At 33.8% G+C, this 19,110-nt stretch overlaps 1 protein-coding gene and 1 long non-coding RNA gene across 3 annotated transcripts; both read right to left on the bottom strand.

The window, feature by feature from the left end:
* Nucleotides 1–325: 325 nt before the first annotated feature.
* On the bottom strand, nt 326–13,965 carry LOC130797660 (protein farnesyltransferase subunit beta). 2 transcript variants are annotated; one of them, XM_057660359.1, is made up of 14 exons: nt 13,627–13,965; nt 13,446–13,532; nt 12,246–12,351; nt 10,169–10,204; nt 6,491–6,573; nt 6,047–6,100; nt 4,764–4,815; nt 3,531–3,595; nt 3,309–3,365; nt 3,135–3,207; nt 2,534–2,620; nt 2,355–2,457; nt 1,886–2,013; nt 326–955 (listed from the first exon to the last, which is right to left on the bottom strand). In XM_057660359.1, the coding sequence occupies exons 1-14, from the start codon at nt 13,737–13,739 to the stop codon at nt 719–721; spliced, it is 1,281 nt and encodes a 426-aa protein (XP_057516342.1). In that variant the 5' UTR covers nt 13,740–13,965; the 3' UTR covers nt 326–718. The 2 variants fall into 2 exon arrangements, with proteins under 2 accessions (XP_057516342.1, XP_057516343.1); XM_057660360.1 differs by lacking the exon at nt 6,491–6,573 and having other exon boundaries at nt 13,627–13,941.
* Nucleotides 13,966–17,209: 3,244 nt separating this feature from the next.
* LOC130797659 (uncharacterized) lies at nt 17,210–18,930 on the bottom strand. Its single transcript, XR_009038924.1, has 3 exons — nt 18,463–18,930; nt 17,862–17,936; nt 17,210–17,444 (listed from the first exon to the last, which is right to left on the bottom strand). It is a non-coding gene; the product is annotated as an uncharacterized LOC130797659 (long non-coding RNA).
* Between the last annotated feature and the right edge of the window lie 180 nt (nt 18,931–19,110).

Genomic DNA, 19,110 nt, shown 5'->3' with positions numbered 1-19,110 from the left:
TTAAGATGGATGATCTCTTGAAAAGTTCTCACGATGTGCACGAGTAAAAACAAAGTGACTAAAAAGACTTACATTATTTGTAGGACAAGTCTATAATCTCCGTCGATCATCATTCATCATACTATGACCTGTGACTGAAACAAACTTATATTGCATTGTTATAGTTTTATTGATCTTGTGATTGAAAAAAACACTATTCTTTTGAATGACTCTTGTATTTTTTATAAACCACTATCTCAGACATTGTTTCATGGATACTAACTGCTATCTGAGATACTAAATTAGAACAAAGTGGTACACAATATTGAAATACTATCATATCATGTTTAGTGATGGGAAATGTTAATACTTAATAATTATTGAACTTAAAGAACAAGCTAACCACCAATCAGTAACACAAAATGTTGTACGAGACGATCTCACTGAGAGATGGGTTAGATAGCCATCTAATACTAATTTATGCAACCTGCTAACGGGCTTCAGTCTCCAACAATGAAAATCTCATATCTGGGGTAATATATTAGGATAAAAAAATTACTACCAATAAAAAGATCATTTTATATCATTACATAGGTTACTCTCAGTCTCTCACTTTGGAGACAACCTCATCCATACAAAGCAAAGGACTTCAAAACAAAGGCGCCACTGCTCAATGCTCATGTAATGATATCTACAACTTCTTGTGAGTCGTGACTTGTGACTTGCAGTAGCATCTGCACTATGAGTGCAAAAAGAATTCACGCGCATCATAGTAGCGCTCAAGGATGACATTATAAAGAGGATGTATTGCCTCCAGGAGATTCGAATACGGACCAAGCACGTCTTGCATTGCAGGTAAAGAATCAGCATCTTTCAAACTCGCGTGCTGGCACACTGAAAGGCCGCTTAAACAATAACATGTGTGATAGAAATCTCTACTCTTTCCAGGTTTATCTCTGAATCCTCCCTCAATGTCCTGCACAATTCACATTTATTTTTATAAAATCAATACCTCTAATGATAACATCACAAGATCTTCACAGCCATACGAGTAGCAGAAATTTCCAACACCTGAAGTAGTTTCATTGTTTTTATCCGCAGATGAAAGTTTCTTCAACAAAATATTACTTCTATGTTGCATCAACAGCGAAGTGACAAAAGAGAATTCATATAATTGACTAAAAGTTTTAGAACTGTTGTACTTGTACCTAATTATGATAATTAGCAATTCAACCAGTTCATTCACTGTTGAAGGTTGAAGGTTGAAGGTTGAAGGTTGAAGGTCGAAGGTTAATTTTGTAGATGCTTTGAAGCTCAGAAGCAGCCAATTTTATTTAAGAGCTACGTAAAAATTTCAAGCAGCTCAAGTGAAGTTAATGACGACTTCACACTTCAGATTCCTATTTTTAGTTTTGTGTACTGTTAAAATGCATTATCCCCATTGATCAAAATTGTCCCCTTTCAAGGCAGGAACAATTACAACTTTCATTCGCTAAAGAAGCAAATTTTTAGTGACTTTGTCGTCATGTCTAAACCTTGAAAGTTGAACCAACTTGACTACGAGTTAGTCATGTGAGTTTGATTTTTAATTGATTTGGTGGTTTTAATCAAAAATTTCGAGGGTTTGAACGTAAGCATTATGCCCATACCTACTGCAACTCTGCAAGGAGACTTTAAAAGGATCAAGCAGAAAATAAGAGACTCAAACGTAGTTAAAGCAAGTAGGCAACAAATGCATAAATGTAACTGAATTGCTAAACGTATGTTCTATACACGGACAACCTTGTTACAAATAACTAAGGAAATACAAAATGCTGAAATTAGTGTTCGCAAAGATTGAAAATGAAAAAAAAAAAAAAACATATCCATTAACAACAGATTTAAATAGTGCTGTATAAAAATTTACCTGAGAACAAAGAATTATGTACTTCTGCAAAGCAAAGTTTTGAAAGAGAGGTCCAATACTGACAGAACTTTTAACAAAATCAAGGCCACTGTCACAGGAGTTTGCAATATTAAGAGCACCCTGTAGGCCTGTAAAACGAAGCACAATTACCAGTTTAGTCTTGTGTGTTTCCATAAATAAAAAATGTCCGCAGCAAGAAAAGCCTCCCTAAAATTTACAAAAGCAAAAACAATAAACAAAATAAATACTCCATATAAATTAAAAAAACATAGCAAGCTAATTCAAATTTTGTTCCCAATTTTAAACATAGCATAAAAGATTCACTATACAAGTGAACAGTCACATGACTATCACACAATTAATATAAATATATGAAAAGAAAACAACAAAAGAAATATTAATATTTTCACATGACGAAAAAGAGCCTCATTATGACAGACAAACGAAAACAATTGAGAAATCTCCTCACCTTTCTGTTCAAAACCACTCCTGTCTGTTTTACTAGAACCCTCCATTCCTAACTGATCCTCAATTATAAACCGCAGCCTTTGCATCAGTGGAAAAACACCTCCCTTTATCAGTTCCCACATGTTAGTTTCTTGTGTCAAATAATATATATAAACAAAAAGACTTATGTTCAACAATCACCTGCCAAAATGAATAACAACCATCTACCAATTTGTTTGTCCTTCCCTGAAATCCACCCTCAACTCCTTGGCGAAATACAACCCAATTCTGATTCAACACATATAATATCAACACCGCTAACATGATAAGAATGTCACAGTAATAGCAGCAAAATACCAACAAATAAATTCAACAAGTACATTTTTCCATATATATGTAGTGTGATAGTGTCATAGGCACTTTTACTTTCTGAAGCCTGACCTACTGTCTTGATTCACTGTTTAGATAAACATCCATATCCAAAATGTTACACATTTACTTTTTCATAAATTTAAGGAGCAGAAAGGATGGGAGCAAAAGTTAAAGGTTGTTTATCCAACATAAAGATGAACCCTTCCTTTCTTAACATTGGCCTCACAGGTAGGCCATTTTGCACTCCCAAATTTATAATACATGAACTTTTTCAAACAAAAGAGTAAATCTTTTTTAAAATGATGGAGATTTTCTGTTAGTATCAGACTCCAATGAAGAAACAGGAACTTCCTCTGCATGTTCACCAAATCTACAGCATAAAAACATGAGGATAAACTATAAAGGCTCAACAAGAAATAGATTGGCTTACAATTAGCACAGGCAAGTCCAATCGATGAACCTCATTAATAAGAATCATTGTGGCCAATCCACAAAAGGTATACCTATTGAAGACAAAAATCATGTTTGTTAAAGAACAAGACAAATGGTCTGAAATGGTGAATTTAAAATCAACTACATTACCGGGTCAACGATAGCAACATACCCACCATGCGCTTCAGAACCAGGCTCACCAGCAATGCCACCTTCATATGTCTGACAACTGAAGAAACATTCATCACATAAACATGTTAGTGGATGAACACGTAAGAAACAGCCATTTGTTTTGCAATTATCATTAAAGCCTCTAGACAATGATGTCTAAAGGACTAATAAATTTAAGAGAAATAACAAGTAGACAACCAAAACAAAAGTAAGATGCAGCAACCTTAGAATGAAATCCCCTACATTTTCCATCAATTCATGATCCAAGATATTCAAAATACTTGCGACCTGGCAAGGGAAAGAATGGAGTTGACAAACACAATAACAATTTGGATATGGTGAAGATTGCACACATATACATTATAGATGGACACACACACACACTCCCAATCAATATGCACTTGCCGATTTTGACAGCATAAGATAATTGTAAATTCTGCACCTTTATACTCTTCTTTATGTTCTACACACAAAGAGAAGTGATAAATGAGGTAAAGATAAGCTGGGCCGGGCACATAACTATCAGAAACAAAAGCCATCAAAAGCGCAGCCTAAATGAGATCAAAGTGTAAAAAGAAAAAAACAAAACAATAAGTTCACACACATGCATGTACCGAAAGAATTACGGTGGTTTACGGAGGAAAAACTTGAGAGCAGGAAAAACAAGAAAAAATTGCGTAAGTCAATAAGAACTGGGTTCATGCTAGGACAAAGGGGTGGATGAATATACATTTTAAGAAAATCCTAACTTGAAACTTATATCGCTGAAGTTCAGCAATATTTCTGCAAAAGACGAAGAAAAAGACAAAAAATAAGAGCAAAAATATGACGAACACAGGGGAAAGTAGGAGAGAGGAGCAAATTATTCCAAATATCAGATATGCTCTCTAATTTAAAAAATACAATCCAAGAATATCAATAAAGTTCAAATGCTATCCATCACTGAATTGGTTTAGATATCAACTAGGATCTCCTTTAGAGCTTCAAGGATCATTGGACCAACTGTTCCAGCCTAATCGAGGATTTCTTTTTTTAAAACTCAAGTCTCAGACAACTGTGCAGGATGAATCAGGAGATTTTTGGTATTGCTGGAGTTCAGTAATGTGAAAGATAAGATTAAAACACTTATACATTTAGAGCAGTAAAATTTGGTGATAGGTTAGGGTCGGGACTCGGGATAGATCAGGTCGGGTCTCAGGATCAAAGTTTTCATACAGAGCAAATTCACATTCAGCTTAGGTCACTCTCAAGTTTGTTGTTTAAATCATACTAGGCAAGCATAAATTGACCTTATTCAATAATCATATACAAAAGTCTTTTGGTGTTTTATTTGGTGTTCGTACAACATTTGTTTGGCTCAGTAAAATAGCATGATATATACACTTGTATATCACTTCACACAGAAAAAATACAACCAAAGGCAAAAAAGAAAAGCACAAGGCAAAAGAAGCCTTACAGAAATTGCGGTATAACATGCCCTAACATCAATTTCTCCTTTTTCATGCATCCTGTAAAAATAAAAAACAAAAACAGCAAATCACACCACATAAAACTAGGAACAAATAAGAAAAGAAGATTTCAAAACAAGGACTCGCCCATACCAATGTCTCTTTTCTTGCCATAATAAAGAAAAAGTTTGTATCGAATCTTATGCTATCCTTTTAGTACTTGCCCAAACCAGACTGAATCTTGTTCCCTTTTCCCTTTTCCCTTTTCCTTAAAGAAACTCAACGGTAACATCAAATACTAGTATTGTTCCTTGGAAAATGGAATATTATGCAGGCCCTTAAGTAACACTCTTTCTTTGAAAAAAAAAAGAAAATACGTGTAATCTATAGAAAAAAAATCGTGGATGTCATCGCGATTGGGATAACGGTCGCAATGTCGCAGATGCGGCACATCGCATTGTTACGACTCGTTTTGCGAACATTGCACTGTGAATTGTTAACTTGAAAATTGCTATTTATCATAGTGATTCTAGTTTTCTAGGAAATATATGTAAATCAAAGCTTATAAACCTTTTAGAACCTAATTCATGTTTAAAAAGGATATTAGTGGCTAATATGATAAAATAACAACTTATAGTGGCAATAACTCCAAGATTTTAAATCACAGGTTACGTAACGGATTTTACGGTTCATTAAGCTCACAATCTTGGCTATTGCCATATCCTCTGGCAAATCCTGGCTATATGTGACATTCTGCCCTCTACTATCTAGGCCATCTTTGGCTTCCATCTTCCTCTTCTTAGCTCCTCAAAGTTCCAACCTCCCACAGTCCCACTTTTCTAACTAGTCATTTTCCGGTCTTCTCTTCACAAGACCAAACCAACATAAACGATTTCCTCAATTTAGCTTCAACATCTGGAACTCCAAGATTGGTCTTGTCTTATGTCCAATCCATGAAATATTAAGATGTCCATTTATAGTTCTAAAACAATAGATAACTTGAATTGCATTGGGACAGAAAAGATATCACTTAAGTAAAAATGGGATGTTCTTCGGGTTTGAGGATTGAAACAGTTCTAGCTTAAAGACAACACCAGGGAAGTCTGTTATTCAAAATATAAAAATATGAGAACAGAAAGATGTAACTATTGGTCTGAACCAGAGCACAATGAATGCATTTACAGATCAAAAGGAAACCACATTAAGGAAGAGACGAGGTAAACCCAGCAAGACCATTTCTCTGTAGACAAGATAAAGAATTTCTGTCGAAGGAAGATAAAAGTTATTGTACCTGAACGACCCACTAGGGTCCTTCATTCGCTGCAAGAATGCATACAGTCTACCTCTGCAAAACAATAAATACAATCTTAAAAGCCATCAATATACCCTAGTCCAAAGAAATTCCATTAAAAACTGATACTGATGATACATATACACAAGGTATGGCTTTGTGCACATCATATTTCATTATGTTCCATGCATTAATAAAATTCATTTGGTCATGGTTGTAACTCAAATAGATTTGATATAGAAGGGTGTACAACAAAGATATATAGAATGAAAAATCCTTCACCATTATAAAAGAATAAGGATTGAGGACAGACTTGAACTTATCTTTAAAAGACTAATTTTAGCACAAATTCAAGCCTTGTACTATGAGTGGCATTTGTGGATGTGTATGCATGAAAGGAAAATAACTGAACAATCAATTCTTCAAATGCCGCAAGCTGACAACCTATGTATAGATGACAATGCTTTGTGTCCACCCAACGTGACAAGTGAATTGACAGCAGCGTATGTGGTTGCCAAATGAGGCATCTGAGAGGAAAGCCATAAGTTTAGGCACTTGATTGGGAAAACAAAGAATTAAATGATAACATTCCTAAGAACTACCATCAATACATATAAGAAAAGGATTATACTAGGAAAAAGAATTGCCAAGAGCTCAGTAAGAAGCTACAAACAAAACTGGCCCACAGGGATCCAAACATCAAAGAGAAAAAGTGATTGAAGTGGACTAAAAAACACATCCCCTCCCCTTCTACCCAACTTATTATCAACTATTTATCAGTTATACCTTTTTTAGCAATCAATCAATCTGAGTCATTTTATTTGCTGTACATTCTAGGTATTGCTATTATAATTGTTTATATTTTATAAACAATTTAGTTTTAAATTCCAATCATTAATCTCAAATGATATAATAGAAATTTCTTCACAAATTATGTTTTTTACTAAATATGCATTCGTGGACAAGTATCACCAAGTTCACTACATTAGCTCGGTGAACTCATAGTATCAAGTCACTTCATGAATTGACTTGATGATGTCAATTATATCCTGTCCAATTGTCTTCCAGTTATTAACACAAATATTTCTGGTGGACTCTACTAGGTGCATGCGCGATCACTCTTAACTTATTTCAACAAATATATATGACATACTGATTTTTAGTTTTTTGTTTCAGATTATAATGGACTATAGTAAAGTGACTTATTGGATGAATTAAGCTTCTTATATATATGTGAAGTTAAAGATAATGTTTGAAAAAAGCATTAATCACAAACAACCTTTTTGTTTTTAAGGTTGCAAACGTCCCAACCCAAAACCCCACATGGCAACGGGGGTGATGGTATTTGTGTGAGATAAATGACACAAAATGATAAATCAAATATTCAACAATACAAATGTAATTATTATAGTTATTAATAAATGGAAAATCGCCTAAAATAATCCAACATTTTCACGATTTCCTTACAATAATCCTTACTTTTGATTAACCATGAACAGTTTCACCTTTGGGGTATTTACTTACAACATCATTAGTTGGTTATATGACATGCAAAATTAGGCGATTGTCTTCAAAAAAACAAAATAAAATAATAAAATAAAAAGAAAAAAAGAAAAATTAATAGATAATATCAACCACCACCATTTCCACCCTAGTTGCTCCCCCACCGCAGCCCCCCATTGTGCCCAGCATCCGATCACTACCATCCACATGCTCGATACCGTCCCATTTTCACCACCCACCAGACCACCATTGACACGTGTGAATGAATGAACCACCTGCACCTTCCTTTGCCCTAACCCGCAAACACTATCACCACCTAACCGCTCGCAACCCATAACCACCAGGACCACCAATCGTCTGGGAAGTTTGTAGGTCAAGGAGAAGAGTTTCATTGTTATGCTTTGAAGACTAGATTGATTGAATCAAATTGTTTGTTGCTAACGGGGCTGGATTCAATTCCTTCTACATATGCTTACAATTGTTTCAGTATATGCTTACAATGTGGTGATATCATTCCTTATGGTGGCTTACAATGTTGTGATATCATGGAATTCAATTGTGCATTCCTTATAATGTTGGGATATAATGGAATTCAATTGTTTCTACATACGCTTACAATAGTGGCTTCAAGGTAAGGGAAATATGGTGGTTGTTTTCGCAGATGGGGGAGTGGCATGATGGCGTGAGGAAGGAGAATAAGGTGGTGGCATTGGAGGAGGGTAGTGAAATGTTGGCCGGTAATAAATTTGGGCTTGTACACAAGACTCACACAAGAGAAGAAGACTACATACAATCCTGATGAGGCTCCATCCTAAAACCAATTGGTATTAGGAGGAGTAACTCATTAAGTATATATCAATCAACCTCTCTCTAATTCTTCAATGTGGGATCACATGTGGTTTTCCCAATACTTCCCCTCACACGTGAGACCATTTTTTAATTGGGCGGGAAAGTCATTCTTTTCGAACTCGCACATTGTTTTTTATGGAAGAACGACATTTTTTCGTTTCCATATAATCGGAAACCATCAGCTTTGATAGCATAAAAAATTAGGCTAAACTCAAGACTCACACAAGAGGAAAGTTGACTACAAACAAAACTGATGGTTTCATCTTAAAACCAATTGGAATCAGGAGGAGTATTCCATCAAGTATATATGTTAGTCAGCCTCTCTCTAATTTTTCGATGTAGGATCACATCTGCATTATTTTCCCAACTGGTTGGCAAGGAGGTGGGCTAACGTTTTTATTTTCTATTTATTATTATTGTTATTAATTATTCAAAATTTTCTTTATTTTCGAAATTTTTAAACATTTTTATAATTTTCTTTTTTTAGGGCAAGGTGACATCTAGTGTATTCTAGGCAAATACACCCCAAAGACATGGTTAATCAAAAGTAAGGATTATTGTGGAGAAATTATGAAATGTTGGATTATTCTGGGTAATTTTTCCTTGATTTAAAACAATACAAATTTATTTATTATAACACAAAGCTCAAGAAGAAAAAGGGTGAAAACTGAAAAGTATTTGGGAATGTTACATTAAAAAGGGAAATTATTTGTACAGAGGTTAGTCACAAGATACTTACTTCTTCCATCAATTAAAAGACACACCACCTCTTCCTTAAGACCCTCTCATATTTATGTGACACATACATTATGGAGGAATTACTTCCTCTCTTTGTTTTGTATACCATTCCTCACTTTGGGAAACTTCCAAATACGTACAATATTTCTACTTGTAGTAGCTTTTCTGATTGTCTTTTACCTTTTTTGCCACCCCTTCTACCAACTAACAAAGGTTCATAACACTTTCTTCTAATTGAAATTGACTCACAATTGAATGATAATCCTGCATATGACAAGAGATAAGAGATAGAGAATGCATTTATTTGGAAGAGCATTGAAACTGAGATTGGTTCTACCAAATCTTAGAAAGAGAGCGGAGTCACTAGTCTCAAATATTCAATATTGAAAACTTCAAACTCCCAAACAAAGAAGCAAAATATAGAGCACAAAATTTAAGGCGTGTTTCTTGACTCTTGGGCTTAATTTAAACCCAATTCAGCTTTATTTAGTAGGGCTTAATTTAGAACATCACTTTTACGCTTAAATTTTCACTGTTCATTAATCGAGTCTCGGCACATCACTTCTACGCTTACAAGTTGGAGATCAAATTTCCAAACAAATTTGGCAGATTGATAGAACAAGAGCCTAAGGAAAAATAAACCTATTATAGGTCTATATGAAGAAAACTAGGATATGGAGTTGGGGACTATAAAGTCGTGAATTTTAAAGACGAAAATTATACATCACCAACTGTCACAAAGGTGGACCAAAGGATATTACTAGAATATTTATTCTGTAACTCAGCAATATAATCATTAAGATATAAATAAATACAACAATGTCAAAGCCTCAATCCCAACAGTATGAAGTAGCTATATGAACCAAAGGAATCAATGTGAGAGATCCTCACTAATAAAGAGTATCCCGGTCCTTATGTTTAATATAATCGACAACTAAAAATCAAGAGTTATACTGTATACATGCAAATTGATATACATACAACAAACAATAAATTTCCAAGGCACATGCAAATTGACTTATATTTACTAACCTGTCTTGGTCCACCACCGTATCCACCAAGTGGGTCCTGCATAACAGTCGACAAACAACAAGATAGTTATCAAACACTTGGCGAAGAAAATACAGCATAAAAGTTGGTATTTTTCTTTTGCCTCATGAGTTATAAAAGAAAATAACAGGTTCTAAATCAAACACGCAATGATGCAAGTAAGATTTCAAGTTTTCAACCCTATTAAACCCAACATAAAAAAACAACACATGGATCAATATAATTACCTATAGCCCTACCTAGATACAAGACCCTCTAGCCCCCATGGACAAAAAAAATGAAGATCTTGTACTTACATCAAATTAAAATATTTTTCCAATAGAATTGTTTCAAAATACTTCATTCACATTCTATAGTTGCAAATGTGTTACGATTAGGGAGACAACAAAAGAACCAAAGATTTTCACCGAGTGATTTAGTATTTTTGCTATATTTTCCCTTCATCAGTACCTTATAATATGTCAAAGTGTCACCTCCCACAGTTTACTGAGTTTTATACCAAAAGCAGGAGATAAAGTGCGTCAACAAAGCTTCAAAGTTATGAAAATCAATTATAATTTTATTTATCTCTCATCTCTATAATGTCTAAGCTAGGATCCACAAAAGCTTGGGACATCCATATTAGCTCCCTTCAATGACTCTTAATTTCACCTTTATAAACAATCTAATTCATCATAACAAAAAAAAAATTAATCTACATTATTGGGACTGGAGGGACTAGATAATTCATCAAGATTATAAAAACACCCCTCTTCGTCTCAACATTGCACAACAAATCTAAAACTGATTTCGAATCTCACATTAGTCATTGGTAGAGGTAACGCTAAGGATATTGAACCCTTTATGGAAGGCACCTATACTCTAATTTTTAAGTAAAATGAATGGACACCAAAGGGGTCTAATCCATATAGAGAGAGAATGCTTGTGAAAATATGGCTCAATCCCTCCGGCCTCGAGCAACCATCAAGAAATATATCGACAAGTTCAAGAAAAGTCGAGCAATTCTCACAAACAAAAGAAGCTCGAGCTATACAAAAGCCTAAAATTTGTCCCTTGAAACCTTAATGAGAGGCTGAGAGCAAACTATATCCTTCATTATCTATTAGTTTCTTTCTTTCCAAGGGAATAGCAAATTGCAAACAAAAGCCAACCTTTTTTCATTCTTTTTTCTCGGCATTATTATATGGATGAGAATGTTGGCCTCTCGAAGAAATCATTGTTGGAAGGCGAGGATAGTTGGGATGCATATAATGGATGAGTAGACATAAATAAAGGATAAAATTCGAAATGAAAACAAAGGCCTTGGAGTCACACTTAGAAGACGAAATCAGAGAAAATCATCTATATCAATTAATTAATGTTCAACAAAAAAGAAAATTGCACTGATAAGAAGAATAGAAAGTTACAACTTTAAGGAGCTGAGAAGAGTAAGAAGTTGGTCGAAGAGGACTTAAATACAAAAACACTATAGGAGTGAAGAAGTGGAATTTACATGAGCATGTGACAATAGACGAGAAAGAATAAAGGAGGAGAATATTGGTAGGTCATTAGGATAGATTTTGTTAGTTGTAGATATTAGATACTATTACTAGTTTTAGATAGCGAGGAATATTCCTGTTGGTGACTATTTCTTACGTTAATTTTTTCTGGTTCATGAAGTCGGAACCATATTCTAGGGATTAAAGCTTTAGCATTGTTATGTTGTAAAACGCGGGCACAACCCAAAAGGTTGAACCCAAATCTGCTAAGTCGCAACTACAAAAGTCAAAGCGCACATTAGAAGACAAAATCACTATAATCTTTTTCCTATACACAAGCTACTACAACTAACAATAGAGAAACTATTAAGGACAGTAACTCTTTCTTTTTCTTTTGTAAAGCACCTCTATTGCTCAAACTTTTCACTTAACATCAACTTTCCGTGTCGAATCTTTGACACTTAAGCATGGGGTCACTGTTTCACAAGGTGAAATGTCGTTGAACCACACCATTATCAAAATCTAGCTATTTTCCACTTATGAACCAATAATGAACATATATAAAAGAAACGAATCCAAACCTGACATTGATTGAGAAAATCAACAACATCGTTTTCCAAGTTGTCATCAATAGATTCACCCAAGAGTGCAAGTGAATGAAGAATCCAATAGCAAAGCCATGGTCGACTGCACAACAAAAATATCATCTTTAAGGAAAAAAAAAACATTAGGTAGAAAATTGCATAATTTCCAAGTAGTTATCTTCTAGTCTACAATACATGAATTATTTCACTCAAACATTAAATATTTCTTGGGCTCCTTTAAATTAAAAACCCTTAAACAAAAAATGAGTGTGCTTTCTATAATTACTACTTAGCTTAGCAAACTTATTAGCATCAAAATAAATCTAGCTTAGTGCATTAACCTAGAACCAAATGTAATTAACTTGTTACTTGTTAGGTCTTAATCGAACTAAATTAAAATTATATTTTTGTAGAAAACTTTTAAGCCAAGAAGTAAGTTTGTATAATGTATTAGTCTTAACTTAGCAACTTTAACATCTAGCCTAAGGCATAACTATTTTTAAGCATAAGGACACAAAAGAATATTACATGCCTCTTGATGTTAACCAATAATACTACATACATGAAAATTTGCTATTGAATATTTTGATGCGATAAGAAGGTGATGGAAGTAGGAGGCTACAACATTCCATAAACAACTCAAATACGACATGTCGAAAATTATGCTAATAAAAGTCTACCTAAAGACCAAATCTGATATGCAAAAAAGGTTATCCTGGACCATCTAATAATTCGATTAGCTATTGAGCTGCGTTAGAGTATGTTATTTCAACTTATTTTCACTTATCTAAACTTATTCTCCTTTACTTGAACTTGGGTGAACTCAATGACCCTTAATGGCACATATACGAATCTAGTATCCTAATTAGGACTTATCTAAACTGATTGACATCTATTAACCCTTATGTGAATGTGAACTTTATTGTAGTTGTGCGATGACCTTTGGAACACTAAGTAGAATTTATATCAATTGTGCCCTTATCAGAATTTAATAGACCTCTCAACCTTTGTTTAGATAATTCAGCGCTGACGAACTTGCTTTTTCAGAAACATTCGTGTCGATTTAGTCTCCTTAATAACATTTGGCTTTAAGCACATAACAAAGCTAGGGACGACAACAGTTATAGTATATTCACCAGATTTTTTCTAAAAATAAGTAAAAAAAAAATAGAGAGAAAAAGAAAGAAGAAAACGAACTTGGCATCAAGAACACAGAAAGAAGGAGGAAGGCGTTTGAGGCCATTGGTCAGATATTGGGCATGCGAATCATTCGCAATTTCCATCCTGAAGAACAAGGAAAAGGAAATACAATTAGCTCCAAAATCAATTAATTGAAGAAAACCCTAAACATAAATTGGAGAGAATACCCAAAACGTACATGACAGCTTGAGCTCTCTTGGGGAGCTCCATGAAATGGTTGAAAATGGAAAAGACTTGATATTCCACCATCCATTGCTCTCTCTGAGTCACCGTAATGTTCTCGTTCTCCATTAATGCACTGATTAGGTCAAGGGTTTGTTAAAGAGATCAATCGCAGAATAAATGAGTCAAGAAAATCCTAATTGGAAAGATTGCTCAAGTGGAGTTTCTCTCACTCCGATGATACTAAATTGACTTCAGCTCAGGTGATTGTCTCGTCTTCTTGCTTTTTTCACCTTCATCAACCAATGTTTACAAAATTATTCTCACAAAAGAATTTTAGGAAAATTCAATGGGGTCACCATGAATATTTTTTTTTTTTTTTACAAATATTTTTGAAATTTATACGGTAACTTTGAACTTTTAACTTTTCCTTGTATTAGTAAAATATTAATTTTTTGTTAAATTAACTATTCATTTCGACTTAATTTTGAAATATGTTGTATATGTTGTCAATAGGGTAATTAGGACATTTGTTTTTTGAAAAAATGTCATATGTTGGGTAAAAAAAAGATAAAATTAACAAAAAAAATTCACTTTTGTCTACCATAGGAAAAGTTGAATGTCAAGATAACTACATGGATTAAAAAAATATTTGTCTACCACGTGGAAAAGCCGAAAGTTCAAAGTTACCATATGGAATTTTCTATCTTTTTATCTACAGATAAATTTAGATAAAATTAAAGGAAAATTGTCATAAAGTACCTAATAAAAATTTTCTTTCAAAAGTATCTAATAAAAAATTTTGCCAAAAAATACCTAACAAAATTTTTTCTTTTCCAAAGAATACCAAGTATCGGCCCAACGGCTGCTGTTAAGTTTTTCGTCATCTTTTTTGCCCATCATTAAAAAGCCTCATTTGCTACTATGTTTTCTTACCATTTTTCTTCTCTAAAAATACAACATAATTATCCAAATACAAACACAACATAATTTATAACCTAAGAACATCATCCATAAAAAAATTCATACATAAAGTTAGAGGTAAACACAACTAAAGTTTCGTAATTATCCAATACAAACAAAAAATACGACAAAGGTTTCAAACTTGACTACTTTGGTCTATTACATCATTAACATAACTTGATTGTTGTTGACTGCCTTTTGTTGGTGTAAACTTCTCTGACTTCTTCCTCCTTACAATATGTTTAACCCTTTATGGACCACAATGGGCAGTGAGTGAAGTGGTAATACTATTAGTTGGAAGTTGAATGGCCGTGGTAGTTGTTGTAGTTGTTGATTCAGAGGCTTTGGTTGTGATTTGGGTTGTTGTAGGGGTGAAGATGTTGTTGGTGGAGCTGTACCAAGATGCTTTTTTGGTCTTCCTCTTTTAATTGGTATTGCACCAGGGGATGCCTCATTTAATTTGGGTGGGTTCTTGCAAGTCTCTTGTAATGCTCAAGTGCTCTACAGTTCCCACACTTGTTTTGCTTGAAGTCCCTTTCAACAAAGTCTTTCTTCTTCATTCCATCTCTACCCTCATCAAATTCGGACTTTCGTTTGTTTTTTGTAGGCCTTCATGGCATCTTTCTAAAAGGTAGAGGACGAGGCTTATCGAAATGAGAAGTTAGCCAAAGCTTGTGACCAGACATTCCATGAAATGTTGGAGTATAGGTTTTTGCATAAGTACTCACATAATATGCTTCATGCATAAATGGGGCAAAATCCAATTTTCATTTCACTATACATGCCCATGCATGCCTACATGAGATCCCTGTAAATTTCTATTTATTACAAAAGGCAATTTTTATCTTCAAAGCTCACTACATAACTTTCATCAACATCATGAACTTTAAACTCCATGACATTAACTGTAATGATTCTCGTGCTATGACCCTTTCCAAACTGATTTTCAGTGACTTTCATCATAGAGGGCATTACTACACCCTTGATTTGATTCAACCCTTCCCTCTTAGCTGCACATCTCTGCATAGCATATATTCTTATCCAATCCATTAAGGAAATGATTTCCTCTTGCCTCCCTCAAAAAATTATTGAAAGTCTCACAACAATTATTTAAAAGCAATTCTGATTTCTTTTTTTTCAAAAAAAAATCGTTATGATGGGTAAAAACGATGATAAAGTGTTAAAACACAAGGGTACCATTGGTAATTAGGAGAAGCCAAAGATGATTAAGAATGGTCAACAAAAGTCAAATGTTATTAGTAATGATCAACAGTCATTTTAGGCTAGTCAATGTTATTTTGGTTGGTCAATAGTCACTTGACCTGAATGGCATAGACTTTAATACTTTGGTGGCTATAATTCGCAAAAAATAAACTTTAAGGATGTGACTCGCAGAAGCTCTAAACTTAAAGGCTGCAATTCGCAAATTATTCATTAAAAAATATACAATGTGGTAATAGTTTTAGCAGCAGACTAAGTAAATGTGTCATCTCAAAAAAAGGTAAATGTGATAAAGAAATGTGTGATAACTGATTTTTGGTTGATTTTTTTTTTTGACTTTTAAATTATGATTTTTTTTAGTTGGAATAAAAGTTTAAAAAATATTTGATAAATGATTTTTCAACCAGTTAAAAAGTTGACTTTTGAGCTGAAATGGATAACTCATTTACTTAATCAACAATTCTCCCATGAGACGGTCTCATGTGTGAGACCTCTTGTTATATTGGGTTTAGTAGCCCATTTAGCAAAATAAAAGAAAACAATTAATTAGTAGGATAGAATGTTAAATTTCAATCTTTATAAAAAAGGAAGGTTAAGGCTTTGAAAAAGGGTTTTAATCATTAGAATAGACATTTTAAGCCTTATAATTGAGATTTTAATTTTGAAGTAGGATATTAAACTTAATCCTTTTGGAAAAACATTGTTAGGCTTTTTAATCCTTGGAATTGACATTTTAAGCTTTTGGATATACTCACTCTATCCATAAGAGAATGCACCTAATACTTTTTGAGTGAAATTTAGTGAAGCGGAAAATTTAGAAAGTAAGTGATGACAAAAAGAAATGGTTAAGAATGAGAGAAATAATAAATATGTAGATTAGATTAGAAAAAGAGTGTAGGATTATTGCCAAAAAAGGGTGCACTATGAGTGAGACAAACTTATATAAAAAGTGGTGCAAATTAAATGGCGAATAGAAAGTACATTTTAAGACTTAAACTAGATATTTAAATTTTTATAGTAAGATGTTGAACTTAAGCCTTAAAATGTTCATTTTAATACTTAGAATGGCCAATTTCAATTATTAGAATGGGCATCTTAAGCCTTGAAATAGGCATTGAAAACTTTGAATGTTGATGTTAATAACATTGAAAATCGTTGGGTTGAAGTTTTGGGTTGGCCGCATACGTACAGCGGTCACATAGGAGATTTACACTTATTTAATTTTTTTTGATGATATTTTGTTTGTTAGTCCACTTTCTTTTAATAACAAAAAAGTTATTATTTAATTTTACAAAATATCCCTCTTGTAACAACCAGATTTACCGTTGATTGAGTAAACAGGGCCATCACGGGGATTATTTCCCAAGTAACTTAAATCTCAATTCCAAAATTTGGACAAAAGGGGTCACCAGTTCTATGACATAGCTGTATTAGCTAATTCTTAATCCAAACATCTAACGAAAACACAAAGTAATCATAAAAGTCACTACAAAAGTCCAACATAACCAATACAATCTAGTCCAATATACATTTAACAAAACCTGATACAAAGCTATAACTTCTCACGTACTCATCTCAACTTAACATCCATGTAACTCCAATCATCACCGCTAACCCATCGTTCCCGACCGGTTCCATTCTGTAGACAATCTAAAGATGGAAACAACAGGGGATCAGATTAAACTGAATGAGAAGTAACAATCGAAAACAACAAAACACAACAATTCAAATCATAGGTTTAAAAGCAACATCAGTTTCCTAGATCTATGTGCGCCACAAAGAGTCTAGTTTGAGAGGTGCCCCATCACTCTAAGGCTATGTCGCTCTCGGGTGAAGCTAGTCAATATTTGAATGACAACTCGCCTCAAAAACAGGGAGTAGGGAATAATGTTCCTCAACTCAGTCAATGACAAGCTCGCAAGCCCGATCCATTGATCATATCATAATATCAACTCCGTCACAACAACATTTGTCTCAACTATTTTCAATTTCAAAAGAGCTTTGGTAAAAAGTTTATTTTCAAGAATGTAGTCTGATCAGACCCTTTAAGAAACTGCTACTACTCACCTCGACATACGCACTCGATTACCAATCGTGAACGTCACTAGGCTGATAAAGTTTGCCATCAATAGATGATGCCTCCTGATTTCATAAAATAAATCACAAATTAACAAACTAAAATGAAACCCAATGGCATCTTCCCACCAAAGTCCAACCTCTAATCTAAACTAACCCCACATATAACTATTCAAATGTAATTATTCAAGTGAAAGTTGAGGATAATGATGGATAAAAGTTTCAAAGATGATGATTCAACGAAGGGCTCAACAACATTCAAATTACCATTTTGTTTTGAATTTGGAATGTGGATAATATAGGTTCTGACTATATAGCACTTAGCAGATGCATCAATTTACTCAAGAAACAGATTATTGATGGCGATGATGAATTCAAAAGCTAGTGATAATTGATGATAACAGAGATGATTAAAATATGGTGATGAATGAAGAACGATCGAGGTAATGACAATTGATAGCTATTAAAAAATGATGCTCAAAGGTGGTGAGATTTTTAATTGAAATAACAAATCATGGAATAAGGAAGATATAGATCAAACAAAAGATTAAGAATATCATAAAAGAAAGATTATGTGTTAAGGATTTTGTACCTCCAACAACCCAAAAGAACCGGCGGCCAAAGCAATGAAATGAATAGGAAACCACGAGCCTTGCTGCTTCACCTTATCTCAGAAATTGTTGTAATTTGGGTCACGAGCAGCAGAATTTGAAGAGGAGACTGAGGGCTATAGAACCGAAACCCAGAGGAGAGGAGAACAAGGCGGCTGTGATTGTGTTTGTTCCCGGAAAAGGACAAGGAATCGAAGGTTGTGACTGCTGCCCCTTCCTCGGCGGGTTCAAGGGAACGATGAGGGTTTGTTTGAAATCAGACATACTAAAGAAGAGCCATGTTTGATTTTTCCTTCGAATACTCAAGAAAGGATCGAAACTTAAGACCAACAATGGGGAATGGGCTGTTCGTTCTTTAAAGGAATGGTTAGGATGGTCGTTGGGTTTAAAAGAGACATCAGGAAAGCAAGGAAGGAGGAAAGAAAATGAGGTTCGTTTGAGAAGAAGGTGAATTGTTGTATAGTGTAAGGGCAAAAATTGAATTTTTTATTTTTTTATTTTCTTTTATTATTATTATTATTATTTTATTTATTTATTTTTTTTAAATTAAATTAAAGAGTCACTAAGGCTCAGTTGTCTATTCTCTATTTTCTTCTAACTTTGACCCAAATAAATTTTCATTTTTAATA

This window comes from Amaranthus tricolor, chromosome 13 (assembly GCF_026212465.1).
Source record: "Amaranthus tricolor cultivar Red isolate AtriRed21 chromosome 13, ASM2621246v1, whole genome shotgun sequence".
Taxonomy (NCBI): Eukaryota; Viridiplantae; Streptophyta; class Magnoliopsida; order Caryophyllales; family Amaranthaceae; genus Amaranthus; species Amaranthus tricolor.
This window is presented reverse-complemented; position numbering and strand designations above follow the sequence as displayed.

Coding starts and splice junctions, on each gene's coding strand:
- LOC130797660 (XM_057660359.1), bottom strand. CDS start 13,739: ATGGAGAACGAGAACATTACGGTGACTCAGAGAGAGCAATGGATGGTG. Junction 4,816..6,046: donor GACCCTAGTGGGTCGTTCAG/GTACAATAACTT, acceptor TTATTTTTACAG/GATGCATGAAAAAGGAGAAA. Junction 2,458..2,533: donor GTTGTTATTCATTTTGGCAG/GTGATTGTTGAA, acceptor GAACTGATAAAG/GGAGGTGTTTTTCCACTGAT.